Raw genomic sequence first — 22,477 nt, forward strand, 5'->3', positions numbered from 1 at the left:
GCAAGTGCAATATAGAAAGAGCAGTCCTATTCTTTTCATATTATCCTTTCAGGAATTATAACAATTCCCGGCGCTGGTGGCGGAATGTTGTTGGGTGGTTACCTTGTCAAAAAATTCGACATGAAATGTTCAGCAATCATCAAGCTGTGTGCAGTGGCGTCTATGATGAGCGTCTTATTCACACCAGCCTTCCTAACGAGATGTGACACACAGTCCATTGCTGGGGTTACCACACCTTACGCAGAGTTGGTAGTATCCTTTCAAATTCCGTTATATCTCACCTTACCAGAATTTTCTTTTTTAATACGCCCAACGACACTATAAAAGATCCCGTTGCCTAAGCGTTCCATGAAGGAATATAGATAATCCATCAAACAGGATGTCTGATGTCAACAGGAATCACCCATGTTCTCCAATGTGAGAAAATTGGGGGTTAATAATCTTTCCCAAGGAAAAAAACGAAAGTGCCTGAAGCGGGGCTGAACCCGGGACCTTCCGGGTCACGGTGTAATGCTTTAACCACTCGGCCACTTCGCCCCCCCCCCCTCCCCTCCCTTACCAGAAATATTTATTTAAAAATCAAAAAAACAAAACAAAAAAAAAACCCAAAAAACAATAACATAATTATTTTTGGGTATTTCTACATTCTTACGAATGCTTCAGATAGAGTGCCTCGTATCATTTACTCTGCCATTAAACTATAAGCAATCCGAACCACAGCTTTTGTAAACATAGCCTGGATGTCACATTTCACGGCAATGACCACCAAAATCAGTAAACAGTTAATTTAATAGTTCAATAGTACAACTAATTGGATTACTTGTTACAATGAAAACCAACTCATGTGACGTATTTTAAGAAAGTGTCAGGCTATAATCAACTGAGGCAATTATATAACTACAGCTTCACAAAGTACCAATAGAGATAAATTTACCCTTCAGACACCAACCGGTTTTTTGAGTCATGAAAAAAAGTGATAGATCACAATTTGAAGTTTAAAATGTAATGTCAGGAAAATTGATAAATACAGATTTTTATAAGTATATTAATGATTTAAAAGCTCATTCGGCATGTAATCTGTGCGTGAAAATGCACATTGTAAATTCCCTATATAAAAAAAATAATGATTTGAATTAGTAAACTTAAGTAGGTGACTACGCAATTTGGCAAGATAGGCAATTCATTGCCTGGTTCTGTTTTGTGAACCATGAGATACCAGGTTCGACATGTACCATACTGTGTGGCCTTGAGGAATTCACCTCGCTATCGGCTCACAATCACAGGGCGCTAAGTTGTGCTTATCATTCGGAAATAATTTAATTTCCCTTATAGGATAAATGGGTATAATAGAAACGATTTTATTGTCACGCATTCCGTTGTCCGTGACTGACAAAGATAAAATATTGACCAGTTAACTGCCGTAGGTAGGTCCTCCGAAAAAACGAGTATTTAAAAATTTGCCCAGAAGACTCGTCCTTCAAATATCGATCCATATGACCCTCATTTTGGCACAAACTCTCAAACCCCGGACTTCACGAAGTCCCAAGTTTGATAGTATTTTGTCAAGATAATGATCAATTAAATCGATCGATATTTGAAGGACGAGTTTTCTGTACAAAATTTTTTTAATAACTGTCTTTCCGGAGTGCGACAGCTAACTGGCTAAGGGCTTTCAAGTTCAAAAGTGCAAGCTTTTATTCAGCATTTCAATGCCATTCTGAATATGGCAAGGGGGAAGGGGTGTGGGGATTCAATTGTTAATAGTCCATGTCCTTGTCTTTACCGAGTTTTATATATTATGTTAATCTGGCTCGATGGTTTTATGCATTTTAAAAATGAAAAATATGCATCAAGATTAGACGAATAAACATGCAAAAAGTAAGATATGCAAAAGATATGCTAATTACTCGTCCTAAAACTTGCAAGCATGTACAATGAAAAAATTACAAGATAAAGTTAAAATTAATTCAGCTCGTGCTTATTAAAAGTAAAGAGTGACTCATCATTTGAAGAATTATTTAACATGCTATTAGCGTCACACAAGGATACATACAAACATATAACACATTATAATTCAAGACACAGGTTCAGTAAGAGCTTTAAATTTAAATTCTAAAATGCATTGAAATGACAACGTTTTGTTAACTTAGCAGTCTGCTAGGACAAGGAACATACTAATTAGCAATATGATTTGGTTTATTTCTACTTCATATTCACAATGTGTTACTTGGTCTCTGCTCTGTAGCAAAGTGTTCAGCAACTTGCTAATCAAATAAAAAAGATATTATTGCCTTTGCAGACAATGAATCGACTCAGCCGACTGTGCATGAGCAGCGTAAGAATAAAATAAACATTCCCTTGTTCTAAACGGACAGAGATTTGGTATAGACATTCACATAATTAATTGCCTGTCTGATAACTAGACGCAATTATGGGCTTGTTTTAACATTGGTGTAATGGATGATACACTATTTTGAGTTGGTTTGAGAGTATTTCCATTACAACAATGAGTTCAAAACCATATTGGTTATCAGACCTGCAAAGATTCAATTCAATTCAATTAAATATTTATTTATTGTCGGCATTTAAAAAATGTTTCGTAGTCAGGCTAATAGAAGCCTTTGACAGACATAGGTTTTTACACATAGTGCATAAAAATACATAGTAATACATTTTCCCTTAAAAACATTCCCTCATCAAGATTCCAATCATGACACACAAAGAAAAGTAACATAATATTATATAATATTAAAGATGTACATGTTGGTTAAAATAAAAAAAACCTCGTAATATCATAATATAATGTCCATTCCTAAAACATCAATCAATTCTACCAGTATGAATATTTAAATAATATGTTTATATTACTTAAGACTGATTGTGAAAAATCAAATGTTGCAAAACGCATGTTAATGATTTCTAAAATATAATGAATATTTAACAATTGACTCTGGAACAAATACATCCATTTGTAATGACGACTGCAACTAAAAATTTAAAAAATCCCTTTGATTTAAGTTATAAAAAGGAGGGGTCTTATTATCCTACTGTAAAAAAAAAGCCTGAAGGAATATATTCGCTTTCTAAAAATGTTGTTATGATTGAAATAAATATTGTTTCAACATATGCATTTCATCCCAGAAGATCATGAAAAGATGTGAATTTTGATAAATAATATGTAAACTATACTTCAAATAGTCCCAAAAAAATGTGGGATCTCTTTTTGTACAAAAACCGTTAAATTTATTCTTTTTGTTATGGATAGTCATAAATGGACAACAGAATATGTTTTTCATTGCCTTAGATTATGTAAAACTGCGAACTTTGTATATCGTTGTGATTCAAATCTTGCGGGGTTCGATTTGCTTTGAATACCTACTCGTAGTGATAAAAATCAGCATGCTTCAATGATATACAGTACAACTCAGATCCAACTAACTCGGACTCAACGATCAACTTACATTCAGCGAACAGAAAAAAAACCTCAATGGATCACCTACCTCTGGAGGACCAGTATAATGTACCAGTTACTACCATTTATTTTCAAGCCGAAATCATTTTCCCGATACCTCCCAGTTAATTTCCTTTTTCACAGTTTGTTTCATTTCTAACGTTTTTTTGGGACTAGTATTCTGATTGGTGTAAAGTACTACTTCTATAAGTCAATGCTCCGTGAAATGTAAAATAATCAAGTATAATCAAGTATCACATCAAGCAAGGTAACGAGTTAATATAATCGAATACAGAGAAATTCACGAATCAGAAGTCGACTTGCCTGAAGGCAAAGAATTGAACAGAAAAATACCTTGAATTCTGTCTCTGTCGAAAAAGAAATTGTAATAGCGCCTCACCGGCGCCATGTCTCGCCCTGTATGTTAAGTGTCTCTATCGGCATGTAACCTCGTGTAAAGCGCTTTGAGCACATTTAGTACATATCGTGTTATTTAAATATTAAAAGTAAAGTAAAGTCAATATTTCTTCTATATACTATAACTTTTATTTATCTATTTTTTGTTTCTTTTCCGACAATCTGTCAGCTCCCCCAAAACAATACACTTATCATCTCCTTGTAATGAAGACTGCGGATGCACGGCCAGTGGAATTCAACCCATGTGCCTCGGCGGAAAAGTTTCATTCTTCTCTCCTTGTCACGCTGGTTGTCCAAAGATAGGCCCTAATGACACATGGGTAAGCAATTAGTATAACATTTTTCAAATAAGGTATCAAAGTGACAATTATAAAAATCCCAAGAAACTAGAGCATTGATACAGCGCAATATCCATTATCGTGCTCAGAGCGCTTTACAATGAGTCCCAGGCCAAAAGCAACACTTAACATATAGGACGATACATGACGCCTGTTTGACGATATTACATTTTTTACCTGACAGTTAACAACCAGCTACTCATTTTACACCTGAGTACGGTGAGAGTGAAACAGTGTCAGACAAAGAAAAAAACATACTCCAGGAAAATTGGTCTGCCTCGATACTCACTCAGTCTTTTGGAGCAGGATAATATATTTTGATGATTCTTTCGTGCATTTTTCTTTGTGCTTTATCTGGCCCTGTATCATACAAATCTTTTCAGATTTTTAGAAAAATAGATTAAATGTTTTGATTTTTATGTTTCCGTTACCTTAAAACCCTTCTTTAAAATTGTGATATCGCCTAACAAGCGTCATGTTTCGTCCTAATGTTAAGTGTTGCTGTTGATCAGGGAGCCATTGCGCTTTATAAATTCTCAAGTTTTATTTTTAAAATAACCTATGTCTCTTTGTGCTAGGGAAGACTTTGGCTAATTTTCTCCAAAATGGACTGTCAGATGCTATATGGGCTGGGGCGACGTGCACATATTTGCAGATCTGTTAACGGAACGCAATTATGGGTGTGATTTAACATTGTTGTAATGAAACAATATTTCGCGTTGGTTTGAGACTATTTCCAACACAACAACGAGCCCATACCAATTTGGGTTATCAGACCTGCAAATAAGTACACGTCGGGTTGGGTTCTTCCAGGAGTTCCATCCAGCATCATTGCTCTCCATTTCTGCCAGTCTTCGTCGGGTTGTTCTGCGGCGGTCACATTTTCTGTTCCCCTCGAGGACGCATTCCACAACTGCACAGTTGACTGTGCATTGCACTTGCTTTTATGTGGAAACGTGAACAATTATGAATTTTCTTGGCATCATTAAAGATGAGGTGCTAATTATAAGGAGGAGGAGGAGGAGGAGGAGGAGGAGGAGGAGGAGGAGGAGGAGGAGGAGGAGGAGCAGGAGAAGAAGAAGAAGAAGAAGAAGAAGAAGAAGAAGAAGAAGAAGAGAAGAAGAAGAGAAGAAGAGAGAAGAAGAAGAGAGAAGAGAGAAGAGAAGAAGAAGAAGAAGAAGAAGAAGAAGAAGAAGAAGAAGAAGAAGACGAAGAAGAAGAAGAAGAAAAAGAAGAAGAGTTATTGATGCTAATGGTGATGATGATGATGATGATGATGATGATGATGATGATGATGATGATGATGGTGGTGGTGATGATAATGATGATGATGATGATGATGATGATGATGATGATGATAATGATGATGACGATGATGATGATGATGATGATGATGATGGTGGTGATGATAATGATGATGATGATGATGATGATGATGATGATGATGATGATGATGATGATGATGATGATGATGATGATGATTGCTATAATCCATCAACAGGAGCCACATCAATGTTCGTGTATGCGACAGTATTCCAACGAAACGAAATGGCTTACATACAAAGAGAATCCGCACCATAGCGACAACGTATCAACATCTTCATTTGATAACCATCATAGTTCACTCACTGTTGTTGAAGGTTCATCACCGCCACCATCTCCATCACTCAATCCTGGATTATGTGAATCAGATTGTATGTTGCTTTATGTCTTCTGTACCCTGTTCTTTTGTATCATGATTTGCACATTTTCCACCATGACGCCTAACTTGACTGCAGTTATGCGGTAAGTGATTGTATTGTTGTTGTTAATGTTGTTGTTATTTTTGTTGTTGTTGTTGTCATTTTAGTTATGGTTGTTATTGTGAATACTGTTGCTTCCGTCGATGTTGTTGGCTGTTGATGATAATCTTTTTAAAACAAAATAATACTAGACATTATGGGTAGTTTATAGTTTTATTCTATTTTGTTTCTCTTTCTTTCGATTTGATTGTTTTCTTTTCCTTGTAATTGCTTTTTGTTTGATCTATTTTGCTTCTTCTTTCTGGGATTTTTGAGCTGAGAGGGGTTCATTTGTATTTTCCTGCTCTCAAAATCACTTGAGATCATGCCATATAAGGGAATTTTTGTTGTTGATTACTACTTGTATTTTTGTACAAATTCTCAAAGTATCTATCATTAACCATGGAAGTATCTTAACAAAAATTATTATAATATCGTATTTCACCGGATCAGCTAGATAGATAAAGTATTCATCACATTCGTTTCAAATGCCAATAAAAAGAGCGATGCGTTAGTAAGAAATATAAGTAAAAACGATTTGGTGTTCTCTAAAAAGTCAGTAAACACGAAGCTCTTAATTCGTTTTAGAACAACATTGGTTGAGAATTATATTCATTGAATTTTCGACACCAGGTGCGTCCATCATGAAGAGAGGTCTTTGGCAGTTGCAATTCAAATCTTGGCTGGCAGAATTATTGGTGAGTACCAGGGTCCACACATTAGAGTAACTGAAGGCAAAGTATTATGAGCTTGGTTTAACATTGTTTTTATTTATTCCAATATTTTGCGTTGGTTTGAGAGTATTATCATTACAACAAGGAGTCCATAACAATTTTGGTTTTCAGACCTGAAAATTATAAGTAGGACGCCAGTGAGTAACCATCAATTGTTGTGGCTAAAATAATACTGCACACGTACCTATAACGTCAACATCTCATGCAATACGTTTCTGTGGAGTTTTTTTTTTTTTTTTTTTTTTTTTTTTTTGTGGTTTTATAATACAACATATGGGCCGTACATTTGTATGTTAATTGGCTGAACTGAGCAGCAATCTACATCAAAGTAGTTCTGGACTGTAAAAAGTAATAAACAAAAATGAATATAACATAACATAATAATAACATAACATGTGGTATAGGGCAAAATAGGATAAGATCCTTTGAATGCCCTTAATATTAATTAGTAATGCCATAAATCTATTGATTAAATATTACAATAACGATACACGTGGTAATGATAGTATTTCAACTTAAATGTACTCATGTGGTGTACAAACATATATCTTTAACCGTGACATGCAAAGCGCACACACAACCACACACACACACACACACACACACACACACACATACACACGCGTATAGAAGATAACCATAATATAACAGCTTCAAAAGACCAAACACGGAACGTTTCGGGCTCAAACCCCTTCTTCAACGAAAAACAATAAAAACATAAATACATTACTAAATACCAGAATCTGGTCGAACTGGTTTTTAAAAAAGTAATTTCTTTATGCTTTCATTGTTTGTTTGTTTGTTTGTTGGCTGAAGACGGCTTTTGAGCCTGAAACGTAACGTGTTTGATATTTTGTTCTTTTTTGAAGCCTTTATATTTATTTTTATTTATTCGTAATCAAAATCGCTCTAATCGGCTCATCATTACATAAAATTGAGGTCCACATGATTGAAAACGGCTCCTCCTGAATTCAATCGTTGTTCAGCGGGAGACAAATTTGATAAACTAAAATTATTGATGATGAGTCAAAACATTTTCTTTAGAAACTGTTGTAACTCGCACAGGTAAATATTGGTATTGGAGACAGAAAAGAACGTTATCTTCCAAATAAAATAAAATCCTTGTCAGGTTGTGGCTCTTACAATATATTGAGTTTAAATGAAACATATCAAATGACTCAAATGACTCAAACAAAAATTTAATTTGGTTCTGTGTTTGCAGATGTTTCGAATCTAGTAAAACCGAGATTTCATTTCATAATGTAGACCTAGCTTTTATCGCAAAACATCAAAATTTACAAACATTTCTTTTAAATGTTTTTTTCTTATTAATTTCAATTTCCAACTATACTTTTATTCTTCTGCTATAGGCACAACCCCGGGACCTATTTTGTTCGGCGCCATTTTGGATAGTACATGTCTGACATGGCAAGACGGATGTGGTTCCACAGGGATGTGTTGGATATACGACCAGCCTTCACTTAGCGTCAAAATCATGATTTGGTGGGCCTGCATCAAGCTCTCGGCAGTGATGCTTTACATATTAGCTCTATACGTCTACAAGCCTCCCAAAAAGGCATCAGAAATGACATCCAGTGAAGTGAGGTTTCTTGGAGTGACATCACAACCAAGAACGGACATCTAATCTCTCTCTCTCTCTCTCTCTCTCTCTCTCTCTCTCTCTCTCTCTCTCTCTCTCTCTCTCTCTCTCTCTCTCTCTCGCTCTCGCTCTCTCTCCCCCCCCTCTCTCTCTCTCTCTCTCTCTCTCTCTCTCTATATATATATATATATATATATATATATATACATATATATATACCCCTCGCACACTCTCTCTCTCTCTCTCTCTCTCTCTCTCTCTCTCTCTCTCTCTCTTTCTATCTCTTGTAAATTATGGGTTGTAGATTCAAGCCAAAATGATAGACATTGTATATTAAAGTTTATTAATAACTTCTTTTTTTTTTTTTGCTTTTTTTTTTTTCATTTGCATTTGCAGAGTGTTCACGTATTAGATAACATTAGTGATGTTTATATGAATTTATATTTCGTATAATATGGCCCAAGGTCACTTAAGTCTTGTTTTTGTTTTGTTTTTCTTCATGGTTGGTAGGAAATCACAGCTGATAACATCTCACTGTATGTGTTTGTGTCCTCGTTGATCTGCTCTCCTGATTCTTCGAGGTTCCTGTCTTTTAATTTGCTCTTTTCGGAATCATGATTACAAATGTATCATTATGTTTCTGAAATTCTCTCTCTTTCTCTCTCTCTCTCTCTCTCTCTCTCTCTCTCTCTCTCTCTCTCTCTGTGTGTGTGTGTGTGTGTGTGTGTGTGTGTGAGTGTGTGTGTTTCTTGCTTTCATCCTCTATAACTCTTCTTTTCTAAAGATTCATCGCTCCATTGCTTTATCTGTCAATCTCTCCATTCATTTCATGTCATATTAAAACCATATTCAAACGATTCTTTATATCTTATTATATCATCTCCCTCTATTTTAGCCATGTTTTTATTTCAATGTTAAAAATTATCTTATCTTTTCATTCTTTTCTTTTTTCTTTTTTTTTTTTTTTTTGCTTTTGTATGATGTAATGAATGTCAATTTTCATTTGATCATAATACTGATGTTTTTAAAATTTAGTCATAAAATTCGTCTTTCAATGACCCTCGTCATGTTAAACACTCTCAAACCTGGGTCTTCTTTAAAGTCCCTGATTGAAGATTTTTTGACAAGATGGTCATTTTAATAGAGTGATATTTGAAGGATGAGTTTTCTGGCCAAAAATTTCAAACACGTGTTTTTTAGAGTTAGGCATAGTAAATAGTTCAATACTTAAGACAGCCGCTTTATAAATTGATACGGATGTCTCACTCTCATAATGCTTGAATGAGTGAGTGTATGTAGGTGTGTGTGAATTTGTATGTGTGTTTGTGTTTCTGTGTGTGTATGCGTGTGCATTTCTGTTTATATCTCAAATAGTCAATTAAAAACGGCTAGAACGTTTAGGTCGTGTAATTGACTAATTGCTTGCCTTTAAGAAAAAATAGTATGTTGTTGATGTAACTTTTTTTCACTTTCACTGAAATCTGAAACTAGATAGATCGTCTATCTAGATAAAAGATGTCAATAGTTTTGTAAGACGCATGGAAAAACCAAATTAAATATTATCATCATTACTCAAAAATAGGACGCATATTTCTGAGAGTTAATCGCGGTTTTTAATTTATTTCTTTAAAAAAATTGCCCAAGAACGACTAACGATATGGATTGTATTTGTATAATATTAACTCTCTCTAACTCTCTCTCTCTCTCTCTCTCTCTCTCTCTCTCTCTCTCTCTCTCTCTCTCTCTCTCTCTGTATATATCAACGATACCCTTCATTTGAAAAAAAAAAAATATCTGGATAAAAAATTATTCGATATTATTAATGTTTTTTAAGATGCTCAGTGTTGAGTCGAATTACTTTTCATTAATTTGGCAATTTGTACAATTTTATATTTCTGCAAAGGTTATTGTTGACATTGTTCTTGTCCTTGTTCTTATTGATGATGATGATGATGATGATGATGTTGATGATGATGATGATGATGATGATGATGATGATGATGATGACGGCGATAATGATGATGATGGCGACAATGTGATGATGATGATGATGATGATGATGATGATGATGATGATGATGATGATGATGATGATGATGATGATGATGATGATGAAGCTGTTGATAGTTGTGATGATGTTTACAAGAGGGTTGGCGGTTGATGAAATTGTAATACTTGTAGTGATGAATATTTGGAGGTTGTTGTTGTGGTATGTAGATAGTAGTTGGAAATTTAGTTGTGAAGATTTTGTGGTGGTGGTCTTGGCTGTGGAAACTGGTGGTCGTGGGTGTGGTGGTGGTGTTGATGTTAGTAGTATACAGTGATAGTGGTAGACATTATGATGGTTTTTGTAGTCGTAGTGGTTGGATTGGTGGTGGTGGTGGTGCTGGTGCTAGTGTTCGTTCTAGTGGTGGTGGTTATAGTAGTGGTAATGGTGGTAGTCATTGTGGCATGGTTTGTAGAGGTAGTTATAGTGGTGACGATTATCGTGGGGTTGATCATCGCATAAAAGCCTGAACAGTACGGTGACTCGCCTAAAAAAAAGGAAATCTATGTTGCGCATGATTGGTGACTAGTAATTTCGAAAGCAAAACTGTCCCGGTGTTGTGCCCTCGGTTTAGGTAATTTGCACTATTTTTGACTCGATTCGGGAGTGAATGAGTAGCTGGCTATAACGGATTTATTAGGCGAACCCACACCGGAGACTGACTCCGACGACCTGGCATTGCCGTTCTCTGCTGTCTTCCGGATAAAGACGTCGGGCACGGACAAAATACTAAGAATAAAGAGAATAGCCGCTAGACCAAGCACTCGACGTCCTCTGCCGTTTTGTTTTATTTTTTCGAGCGCTTTACAAGGGGTTCTTGACCAACAGCGACATGTGACATGTAGAACAAGACATGACGGCTGTTAGGCGATATTAATTTTTTTTTCCGACAGAGACTAAGCTGTTAACGGTCAGCTACTCATTTTACACCTGAGTACGATAAGAGAATGTGAGTAAAGAGCATTTTCCAAGGATCCAACAATGCGCCGAGCGAGGCTTGATCCCAGGACCTTCCGATCCGAAAGCGAGTGTCATACCACAAGACCACATAGCAACACGTTTAAATAAACCTACTTTATTATTTTTGCCCTCTATTTTGTTGTTCATTTCGTAGAGAAGTCAATTTACCACTCACAAAAATCACAAAATGTGTAGATCGTCTATCATTATGATTCTGTTGAAGTGTAGAGTATCTATATTTAAAGTCCGCCAAATGATTTAGATAGAAACCATAGAAACACACACACACACACACACACACACACACACACACACACACACACACACACAGATAGTAACCGTTAAATGTTTCCATCCGTTGTTATGCGCTAAATATCTTTTCGTTCGCCATATCCTTTTCCAAGTCATGAAATCAAATTGCGTCTGAGAATATTAGTAACGATAAAAGAGACAAAAATCATTATCCAGGCTTTCTTTGAATTGCTCTTTCACTGATGTATACAAGTGTTGTTGCTTTTCTTTCAGATGTGGTAAATTAACATTAAATACGGTATTACAATATATGAGGTGAAACTTCAGAACTAAGTCTTTCTTACAGTTTCTATAGAAGAAAGGAAATTGACGTTACTGAGCTCCTCGTTATTAATAACTATACCCTTTTAGAATCTTACTCTATATAATATAAAAGCTGTCTACGGGTTGAAATTGTAAGGTGGATTATATTTTCTAATTAGGGCATTTTGAAAAAAAATAAATAACATTAATTGTTTTTAGACAGCACTATTGGTGATTAGTTCTCACTAAAATATATCAACCACACTATAAATGTTCAAGGTTACGCATAGTTTAATATGTTGGTACGCTTTCTCCGGCTGGCGAATGTTGCGAGTATTTTAACATAGCAGCAATACCAGTTCATCCAAACTAGAAGGAAGCTGTGCACACCTTGATTATTGAGTGAATGTACTTGTTACGTGATGCAGTTCCTTGATCAGTGATTTGAGTAATAGTTGCACGAGCCCATACATACAGGACCCGTGTCTTATTGTTTTTTAATAGTTGTGTAATATGAATTGTGTTTTTTTTGTTTTGTTTTTGTTTGTTTCGTTGTTTTTTTTGTTGGGGGGGGGTGGGTTTCCCCCCCCCCCCCCCCCCCTCCATTTTTGTAGATTTTATTTTTGTTAAGGGTATTGATACCAGTTTAAGATCCTTCTATCATGAAAGTATTATCTCAATTTCGCATAAGACAAAACTGGATGAGTTAATCTTAGAATAATCACAAACCACTACAACATTCATGATTTTATTCACAACTGTTATCGAATTACACATTCCTTATCGACAAAGTGTAGACTGTAATCAGATAAAAAACTATGTCATGTAAAACAAAGCAAATACAAGTGAGAAGCCGTTAGATAAATCGTAAATTCATGTTGCGTCACTTACCCGTAGCGTTTACCCATCAATGTTATCATTTTTACATGACGAGATTCATTATTACACAACCTACTACTTATAAATACACAGATTCAAGAGTGCTCAACCCAAATACATTACATACAACAAAAGTAATCATCCAAAATGATTGTAACAGCTTCAAAATCCAACCAACCCCCCCCCCCCCCCCTAAACACGGAACCCTTCTTCAGCCAACAACAAAAATAATTGAACATAAATACATTACTTAAAAACCCAGGTAGATGGCAGAAAAAAAAAATAAGTACGTCCTATCTGGGTTTTTAAGTAATGTATCTATGTTTTAATTGGTTGTTGTTTGCTGGAGAAGGTTGTTTTTTTTAGCCCAAAACGTTCCGTGTTTGGTTTGTTTTGTTTTGGTTTTTTTTGGGTGACGGGGGGGGGGGGGGGGGAGAGCTGGTATATTCATTTTTGTTTATTACTTTCTACAGGCCACAACTTCTAGAAGCTTAGTATCTCTATTACATACATCAAAATTATGTTCTCATCCCATTTGATCGTTCTATTCTCCTTCTCATCCTTCACTCCATCATCACCCCTACCTTCTCCTACTCCTCGTCCTTTTATTTACTGCTACTTCATCATCAATATCTATCTTGCAAACGGACACGGACTAAAGTACATTTTGATGAGCTTGAAACAACGACGAGACTTTGACTTTGTTACCTAATGTCATTCAGGAATGGGACCAAAGAACCAATCAACATCACTTCACTTACTTACTTACTTATCCGAACCAGCGACCACCTGAGCTCTAGCCCTTCGGTCTTGTGCCATGACGTTGAAGTTAGACGTTTTTTGTAGTTGTTTCAGGTGACTATAAAGTGTGTTACTGATGCTTGGATTAGGTGGGAGGAATGTGCATCTCAGGTCTTCAAGAGGTTGACATTCAAGTCAACATCACTTCACGTTCGATCACTTACCATTCTTGATGTGGATTTTCTCAATGCTTCCTCTGTCGTTGTGTTATAGAAGGAAAAAAATTGACGTCACTCAGCTATTTGTTATAGTTTTGAGACAGCCAGGCATTTTAATGATGTGTTCTCACTAAATTCTATCAATCAGACATTAAACGTTCAAGGTTACACACCGTTTTGTGATTTGGTACGTTATATTTGGCTGGTGAATATTGTGAGTATTTTACCTAAACGCAAAGCGTCAATATCATAGTAAAACTGTGGATGTTTAGAGAATGAATTAAGTTGGCGTCTCTCTGATTTCTCTCTCTCTCTCTCTCTCTCTCTCTCTCTCTCTCTCTCTCTCTGTGTGTGTGTGTGTGTGTGTGTGTGTGTTATTGATTTTAGAGTGTCGGTTGCGTTAGTTCTCACTAAATTCTATCAATTGGACTATAAAAGTTTAAAGTTACAGATAGTTTTGAGTCTTGGCACAATTGATCTGGAGGTCTTGGCACAAATGATCTGACAGTCAGAATTGGTGAGTATTTTTCTTAGAAGCATACCATCGATAAGTAATGTGCATTAATTCGCTGCTTTAACAATCATATGTAGTTACGTCCAACACACACACACACACACACACACACATATATATATATATATATATATATATATATATATTATATATTGAATCGTGTTTAATACAAATATGGTACGAAAAGTGCTCAACATGTAGTAATGGAGCGAATTATTATTTAAAATATTTACCACAATGTTTGGGGCAGTCTACATCAATGTTTCAGGCTTAATTTGCCATCTTCAGGACTGAGTTGTTTTGTTGACTGTTGTTGTTTCTTGAAGTGGTTCCGGTTTGAAGTTAATTAAGAGGAATTTGCGCCGATGGGGACACTTTCCGTAGATCTCACTTTTCATGTTGAGTGTGGCTTCATGAGGTTGTTTGATTATAGTATATTTTTCTTCCAGGCATAAGCTACATTGTTTTGATGTTGGTGTGTATCCTGTTGCTTTAGATAAAATTTTCCATGAAATGTTGTGGTCTATTTTGTTGTCTTTTAATTTCCAAATATGTTCGCTGAGTTTTGTGGATGTTTTTTTGTTAGTGTTTCTAAATGTTGAGGTGTGGAGGTTGTATCTTGTTTTGAAATTATTTTCTGTTAGTCCTACATATTTTTCTTGCTTGTTTGTTTTAGTTTCTGTGACTGTGGCTTGGTAAATTAAACTTGATTCTAAGCATTGTTTGTTTAGCGGGCAATGTTCTTTATTTCTGCAGTTGCATTTTCTAGTGGGTGGGTTTTGCTCTTGTCGGTGGTTTATTAATATTTTTTTGTTGTGGCTTGAAATTATTTGTTCTATGTTGCGCATACACGAGTAACTTATTTTTATGGTATTCCTGTTGATAATTTTATGTAGCTTGTGGTTTTTTGGAAAGTGTGTATCAATTAACTTCAGGAACTGCTGTCCTATGTTTGTGCTGACGTTTATGTCGAAAGGTGGGTTGAACCAAGTTATGTGTCGTTTTCTTGTTTTATGTTCTTCACTTGTGTGTTGGGGTTTACATGAGAGGGGGGCGTCTGTGTATACAAATGGTGTGTTGTATCCACTTTTTGTGAGTGCTTCTTTGTAGGGGGTGGCTGCGACGTTGAATATCTCTCTGTTTTCCGAAAGTTTGCTCACCCTCAGTGCTATGTTTTTTGGTATGTTTTCAATGACGGGACGGGGGTGGTTGCTGTTTTTATTAATGTAGCTAATGGTGTTGTTTGGTTTTCTGAACGGTTGGAATGAATTGGATTTTATGTCGAATGTGATGTCGAGGAAGTCAACTGTTTTTTTGTTTGCTTCTATTGTGATTTTTAAATTGTTGTTTTGGAATACATATATATTATATATATATATATATATATATATATATATATATATATATATATATATTATATATATATATATAGAGAGAGAGAGAGAGAGAGAGAGAGAGAGAGAGAGAGAGAGAGAGAAAGTGCTTAAAGTGCATGTGGTGACATGACAAGTACAGAAACATGAAATTGAAAAACTAACGAGGCTATAAGACTGAATGGACTTTTTTGTGGATTAAAAAAAAAAATTGTTCGTTTTTTGTTTTTTTGCGAGGAGGGGGGAGGGGTTGTGTGTGTGTGTGTGTGTGTGTGTGTGTGTGTGTATGTGTGTTTTATTTATTAATTTAAACTGTTAAGTTACTGTATGGCAATTTTCTAGAAGTAGATGTTTTAATTGAATTGAATTGTGTTTACTGTGCACGCGCACGTGCGCGTTTGAAGAAAGAATGAGAGACAGACAGACAGACAGATAGATAGATGTGGTGTCTTCTGTCCCCTTGTCTATGTTTTCCGATTTGCTTTCTTGGAATGAGATTACTTGGTTTTGTCCTAGACCTGGCCGGAGTCCATGCCTGGGAGTGAAACAATCGAATGTGTATTCATAGTTTTGGGAGATTATTTTTTTTCTTGTAAATCATCTCATTCGAATGTCCCGATTTTATTTCTTATTATTCTTTGTCATCATTCCATTCCTTCCTCGAACTAATTTTTACCACTGACACGGTTTCCTCGAACTAATTTCACCCAGCCACCGTAAAAAATTAAATTGAAGGATTTTTTTAAATTCAACCTGTGATTGTTTTTTGTTTTTGTTTTGTTTTTAAGGTTTTACGGCGCTTAAATTACATTAAGGTCATATTAGCGCCAGTAAAAAGGAAGAAAATGGGAAAGTAAAAAGTTCTAGAATTACAATTAAAGCACCCAAGAAAAGGGAAGACAAAAGGGGAATTGGTTCAAATAGGAAACAGATGTAGATTCCAAGAGCACACTATCAAAGTACTTAGTTTGATATCACAAAATGTCTCATCCAGACACAAGCACAGGTCCCCACAAAGAGGAATACACTCAAATGTTTACAAATCATATATAATATGTATACCAAACATAATACGGTGCAGAACAGAAAGATGGAAAAAAATATCCCCCAAAACTAACTATACATTTGACTGTTTCCCTCTCAGCCAGGGCATCCGACCAGGACCAGGACAAAACCAAGTAATCTCATTCCAAGACAAAGACAGAAAGCAAGTTGGAAAACAGATATAGGGGGATAGAAGTCGCAAAAAGTACTTTCCTGCCCACTGTGGGAGGTCAGGAACCCCACCCAGTTTAAGGGTATTACGGCGCTTGCAACACATCTAGGTCATTTTAGCGCCAGTAAAAAAGGAAGAAAATTGGATAGTAAAAACATTCAAGATGTATAATTAAAAAAGGACTTGAGGAAAAAATAAGACAAGGGGGAAATGTTCAAATAGGAAACAGATACAGATTCCAAGAGCACACGATCAGTGTAGAGTTTGAGATCCAGGGACCAGGAAAAAACCAAGACAAAGAAAGCAACTCAGAGAAAAGGGTAGATAGAAGACAGCAAGTAACCAAAAGACCCCATCCAGAACCAAGCAGTGTCATTTCAAGACAAAGAAATGTAGGGAGATAGACCATACCCAGACACAGCAAGAAAGATCTCCCTGCCACAATGCGAGGTCAAAAGACCCCTTCCCTCCGAGAAAATATGGAATCAAATTAAAAGGGTTAGATCGTTTTCTACTACACATTTTATTAAAAATGCATTAAAATATTAAACAATAAAAACTAAATTGTCAGAAAGTCGTCATCATCATCATCAAAAACATATGTCTGTTAAAACAACGTAGAAGTGGTGATTCAATACTTAAAATCAAACGTTCTAAAATAACCTGCAGCTTAAAAATAATTCAGAATATGAACGATGTGGTACTATATTGCAATTAAAATTATCTCAAGGCGATCAAACACAAAGCCATTTTAGGGTTAAAAAACAACGTTACAGATGAGCAGGTCGGATAACCCAAATTGTCATGGGCTCATTGTTTTCTAGGAAACATTCTCAAACCAACGCAAAGTATTGTCCACCACAACAATTAGGTTATCAGACCAACGAATATGCGCACTAGTAATACATAATGGTTTTGCAATGTCTAAAGTGCATATTAAATTTTACATGTACAACTCTTATGCCAATGTTTAAAACTTAAGTCAAAATATATCATAAAATATACAGGGAATAGCTACATACCTACAGGAGTTATCTATGGGGGAGGGCATTTTGTTGATAACAACAAGGAATGAAGTGTGAGTAGAAAAGGGCCGAAAGGAAAAGAATTCTCTTTTGTCTTCTGGCACTTTTTTTATTCATTTCATTTTTTGTTCATATATACAAGAGCAATCAACAGGAGAGAAAGTGAGGGGCTGATATACAAAGGCAATCTACAGTGAAGGGGCATATGTCCAGAGGTAGAATATGTTGAAAAGAACGATGTCCAGGGGAGGACATATTTACGTATATAAAAGGGTTATCCTGGGGGGAGGACACAATTACGTGCATTAAAATGACTATCCAGAGGGGAGGACACATTTGGGTGTATTAAAAGGACAAACCTCAGGAGAAGAACATAGTGTATTAAGGACAATCCTCAGAGTACACATTTAGATGTATTAAAAATGACAATCCTCAGGGGAGTACACAGATGTATTAAAAGGACAATCCTCAGGGGAGTACACATTTAGATGTATTAAAAGGACAATCCTCAGGGCAGGATACATTTAGATGTATTAAAAGGACAATCCTCAGGGCAGGATACATTTAGATGTATTAAAAATGACAATCCTCAGGGGAGTACACAGATGTATTAAAAGGACAATCCTCAGGGGAGTACACATTTGATGTATTAAAAGGACATCCTCAGGGAGGTAAAATTTAGATGTATTAAAAGGACATATCCTCAGGGAGGACATATTTAGTGTATTAAAAATATCCTCAGGGAGGACATATCTAGCTGTATTTAAAAACTATCCTCGGGGGAGGACATATTAGTGTATTAAAATACTATCCTCGGGGGAGGAATATTAGGTGTATTAAAAGGACTATCCTCAGGGAAGGACATATTTAGTGTATTAAAAGGATATCCTCAGGGCAGGACATTTTAGGTTATTAAAAGGATATCATCAGGTAAAGGACATATTTAGGTGTATTAAAAGGACTTCATCGGGGTAGGACATATTTAGGTGTATTAAAAGGACTATCATCAGGTAAAGGACATATTTAGGTGTATTAAAAGGACTGTCCTCAGGGGAGGACATATTTAGGTGTATTAAAAGGACTCTCCTCATGGGAGGACATATTTAGGTGTATTAAAAGGACTATCATCAGGTAAAGGACATATTTAGGTGTATTAAAAGGACTCTCCTCATGGGAGGACATATTTAGGTGTATTAAAAGGACTATCATCAGGTAAAGGACATATTTAGGTGTATTAAAAGGACTCTCCTCATGGGAGGACATATTTAGGTGTATTTAAAGGACTTTGCTCAAGGTAAGGACACAATTTCGTATATACAAAAGAGCTATCCTCAAGGGAGGACATAGTTTCGTATATACAAAGGACTTTCTTCAGAGAAGGACATATTTACATATATACAAAAGACTGACCTCAGAGAAGGACATATATACAAATGACAGTCCTCAGAGGAGGACATCCTATAAAAAAGACTATTTACATATATACAAATAACTGTCCTCAGAGAAGGACATAGATATACAACAGAATGCCCTCGGAGAAGGACGTATATACAAAAGACTGTACTCAGAGAAGGACATATATAAATATGAATATATACACGGGATTATTTACAAGGGAGAACATATATACATATATACAGGGGATTATTTACAAGGGGGGACATATATACAGATTTACAGGGGACTATTTACAAGAGGGGGACATATATACATATATACATGGGGTTATTTACAAGGGAGGACATATATACATATATACACGGGATTATTTACAAGGGGGACATATATACATATTTACAGGGGACTATTTACAAGGGGGACATGTATACATATATACACGGGACTATTTACAAGGGAGAACATATATACATATATACAGGGGATTATTTACAAGGGGGACATATATACATATATACAGGGGGTTATTCACAAGGGAGGACATATATACATGTATACATGGGACTATTTACAAGGGAGAATATATATACATATATACAGGGGATTATTTACAAGGGAGGACATATATACATATTTACAGGGGACTATTTACAAGGGGGATATATATACATATTTACAGGGGACTATTTACAAGGGGGATATATATACATATATACAGGGCCTATTTACAAGGGGGGACATATATACATATATACAGGGGGATATTTACAAGGGAGGACATATATAAATATATACACGGAACTATTTACAAGGGAGAACATATATACATATATACAGGGGATTATTCACAAGGGGGGACATATATACATATATACATATTTACAGGGGAATGTTTACAAGGGGACATATATACATATATACAGTGGACTAATTTCAAGGGACGACATATATACATGTATACACAGAACTATTTACAAGGGAGATCATATATACAGGGGCTTATTTACAAGGGGGACATATATACATATATACAGGGGGTTAGTTACAAGGGAGGACATCTATACATATATACAGGGGATTATTTACAAGGGAGGACATATATACATATTTACAGGGGACTATTTACAAGGGGGATATATATACATATATACATATATACAGGGCCTATTTACAAGGGGGGCATATATACATATATACAGGGGGCTATTTACAAGGAAGGACATATATACATATTTACACGGAACTATTTACAAGGGATAACATATATACATATATACATAGGATTATTTACAAGGGGGACATATATACAGATATACATATTTACAGGGGACTATTTACAAGGGAGGAACATATTTACATATATACAGGGGGTTATTTACAAGGGGGGACATATATACATATTTACAGGGGACTATTTACAAGGGGGAACATATATATACATATAAACAGGGGGTTATTTACAAGGGAGGACATATATACATATATACAGGGGGTTATTTACAAGGGAGGAAATATATACATATATACACGGGACTATTTACAAAGGAGAACATATATACATATATACAGGGGATTATTTACAAGGGGGGGAGACATATATACATATTTACATGGGACTATTTACAAGGGGGACATATATACATATATATACATATATACAGTGGCCTATTTACAAAGGGGGACATATATACATATTTACAGGGGACTATTTACAAGGGGGGAGGGCATATATACATACATACATATATACACGGGACTATTTACAAGGGAGAACATATACATATATACAGGGCATTATTTACTAGGGGGGACATATATACATATTTACAGGGGACTATTTACAAGGGGCGTAATATATATACATATTTACAGGGGGTTATTTACAAGGGAGGTCATATATACATATATACATTGGATTATTTACAAGGGGGGACATGTATACATATATACATATTTACAAGGGACTATTTACAAGGGGGACATATATACATATATACATATTTACAAGGGACTATTTACAAGGGGGGACATATATACATATATACATATTTACAGGGGGTTATTTACAAGGGAGGACATATATACATATATACAGGGGATTATTTACAAGGGGGACATATACATATATACATATTTACAGGGGACTATTTACAAGGGGGACATATATACATATATACATATTTACAGGGGGGGTATTTACAAGGGAGAACATATATACATATGTACATATATACAGGGGATTATTTACAAGGGAGGACATATATACATATATACATATTTACAAGGGACTATTTACAAGGGGGACATATATACATATATACATATTTACAAGGGACTATTTACAAGGGGGACATATATACATATTTACAAGGGACTATTTACAAGGGGGGACATATATACATATATACATATTTACAGGGGGTTATTTACAAGGGAGGACATATATACATATATACAGGGGATTATTCACAAGGGGGACATATATACATATATACATATTTACAGGGGACAATTTACAAGGGGGACATATATACATATTTACAGGGGGGGGTATTTACAGGGAGGACATATATACATATATACAGGGGATTGTTTTGTTTGTTTGTTTTTAAGGGTTTTACGGCGCTTGCAACACATTTAGGTTATATCAGCGCCAGTAAAAAGGAAGAAAATGGGACAGTAAAAAAGTTCTAGAATTACAATTAAAGCATACAAGAAAAAGTAAGACAAAGGGGAACTGGGAACAAATAGGGATCAGATGTAGATTCCAAGAGCATACCATCAATGTTCTTAGTTAGAGATCACCAATAAGTCTCATCTGGACACAAGCATGGCCCCCACTAAGAGGAACACACTCAAATGCTTACATTATACATTCAAAATAAAAATAATAATACATAACAGAGAGATGATTTACAAGGAAAAAAATATCATCTCCCAAAACAATAACTATGCATTTGACTGTTTCCCTCCCAGCTAGGATTCCGGCCAGTGCCAGGACAAAACCAAGTAATCTCATTCCGAGACAAAGACAGAAAAGCATGTTGGAAAACAGATATAAGGGGATAGAGGACACAGTATGTACCTCCCTGCCCGCTATGGGAGGTCAGGATCCCCACCCAGATACAGGGGATTATTTACAAAGGAGAACATATATACATATATACATATATACAGGGGATTATTTACAAGGGAGGACATATATACATATATACATATTTACAAGGGTCT

General features: G+C 35.6%; 2 protein-coding genes across 4 annotated transcripts in view; both read left to right on the forward strand.

Moving 5' to 3' along the window:
* LOC144973359 (solute carrier organic anion transporter family member 4A1-like) overlaps positions 1–8,444 on the forward strand; it is a 41,138-nt gene extending 32,694 nt beyond the window's left edge. For both annotated transcript variants that reach the window (XM_078915701.1, XM_078915690.1), the window contains 5 exons: positions 53–245; positions 4,038–4,188; positions 5,708–5,991; positions 6,621–6,685; positions 8,092–8,444. In XM_078915701.1, the coding sequence (XP_078771827.1) occupies positions 53–245; positions 4,038–4,188; positions 5,708–5,991; positions 6,621–6,685; positions 8,092–8,366 (968 nt within the window). In that variant the 3' untranslated portion in view covers positions 8,367–8,444. The remainder of the gene's footprint in view (positions 1–52; positions 246–4,037; positions 4,189–5,707; positions 5,992–6,620; positions 6,686–8,091) is intronic.
* A 4,807-nt stretch (positions 8,445–13,251) lies between these two features.
* Positions 13,252–22,477, forward strand: part of LOC144973411 (putative glutathione-specific gamma-glutamylcyclotransferase 2) — a 58,626-nt gene continuing 49,400 nt past the window's right edge. Inside the window, exon 1 of one of the 2 annotated variants that reach the window (XM_078915880.1) lies at positions 13,252–13,934. The gene's annotated coding sequence lies outside the window, so the exon portion shown is untranslated. The remainder of the gene's footprint in view (positions 13,935–22,477) is intronic. The other variant, XM_078915896.1, reaches the window with a different exon arrangement.

Source organism: Berghia stephanieae, chromosome 1 (assembly GCF_034508935.2).
Source record: "Berghia stephanieae isolate SIO BIC M18660-M18661 chromosome 1, UCSD_Bste_1.3, whole genome shotgun sequence".
NCBI lineage: Eukaryota > Metazoa > Mollusca > Gastropoda > Nudibranchia > Aeolidiidae > Berghia > Berghia stephanieae.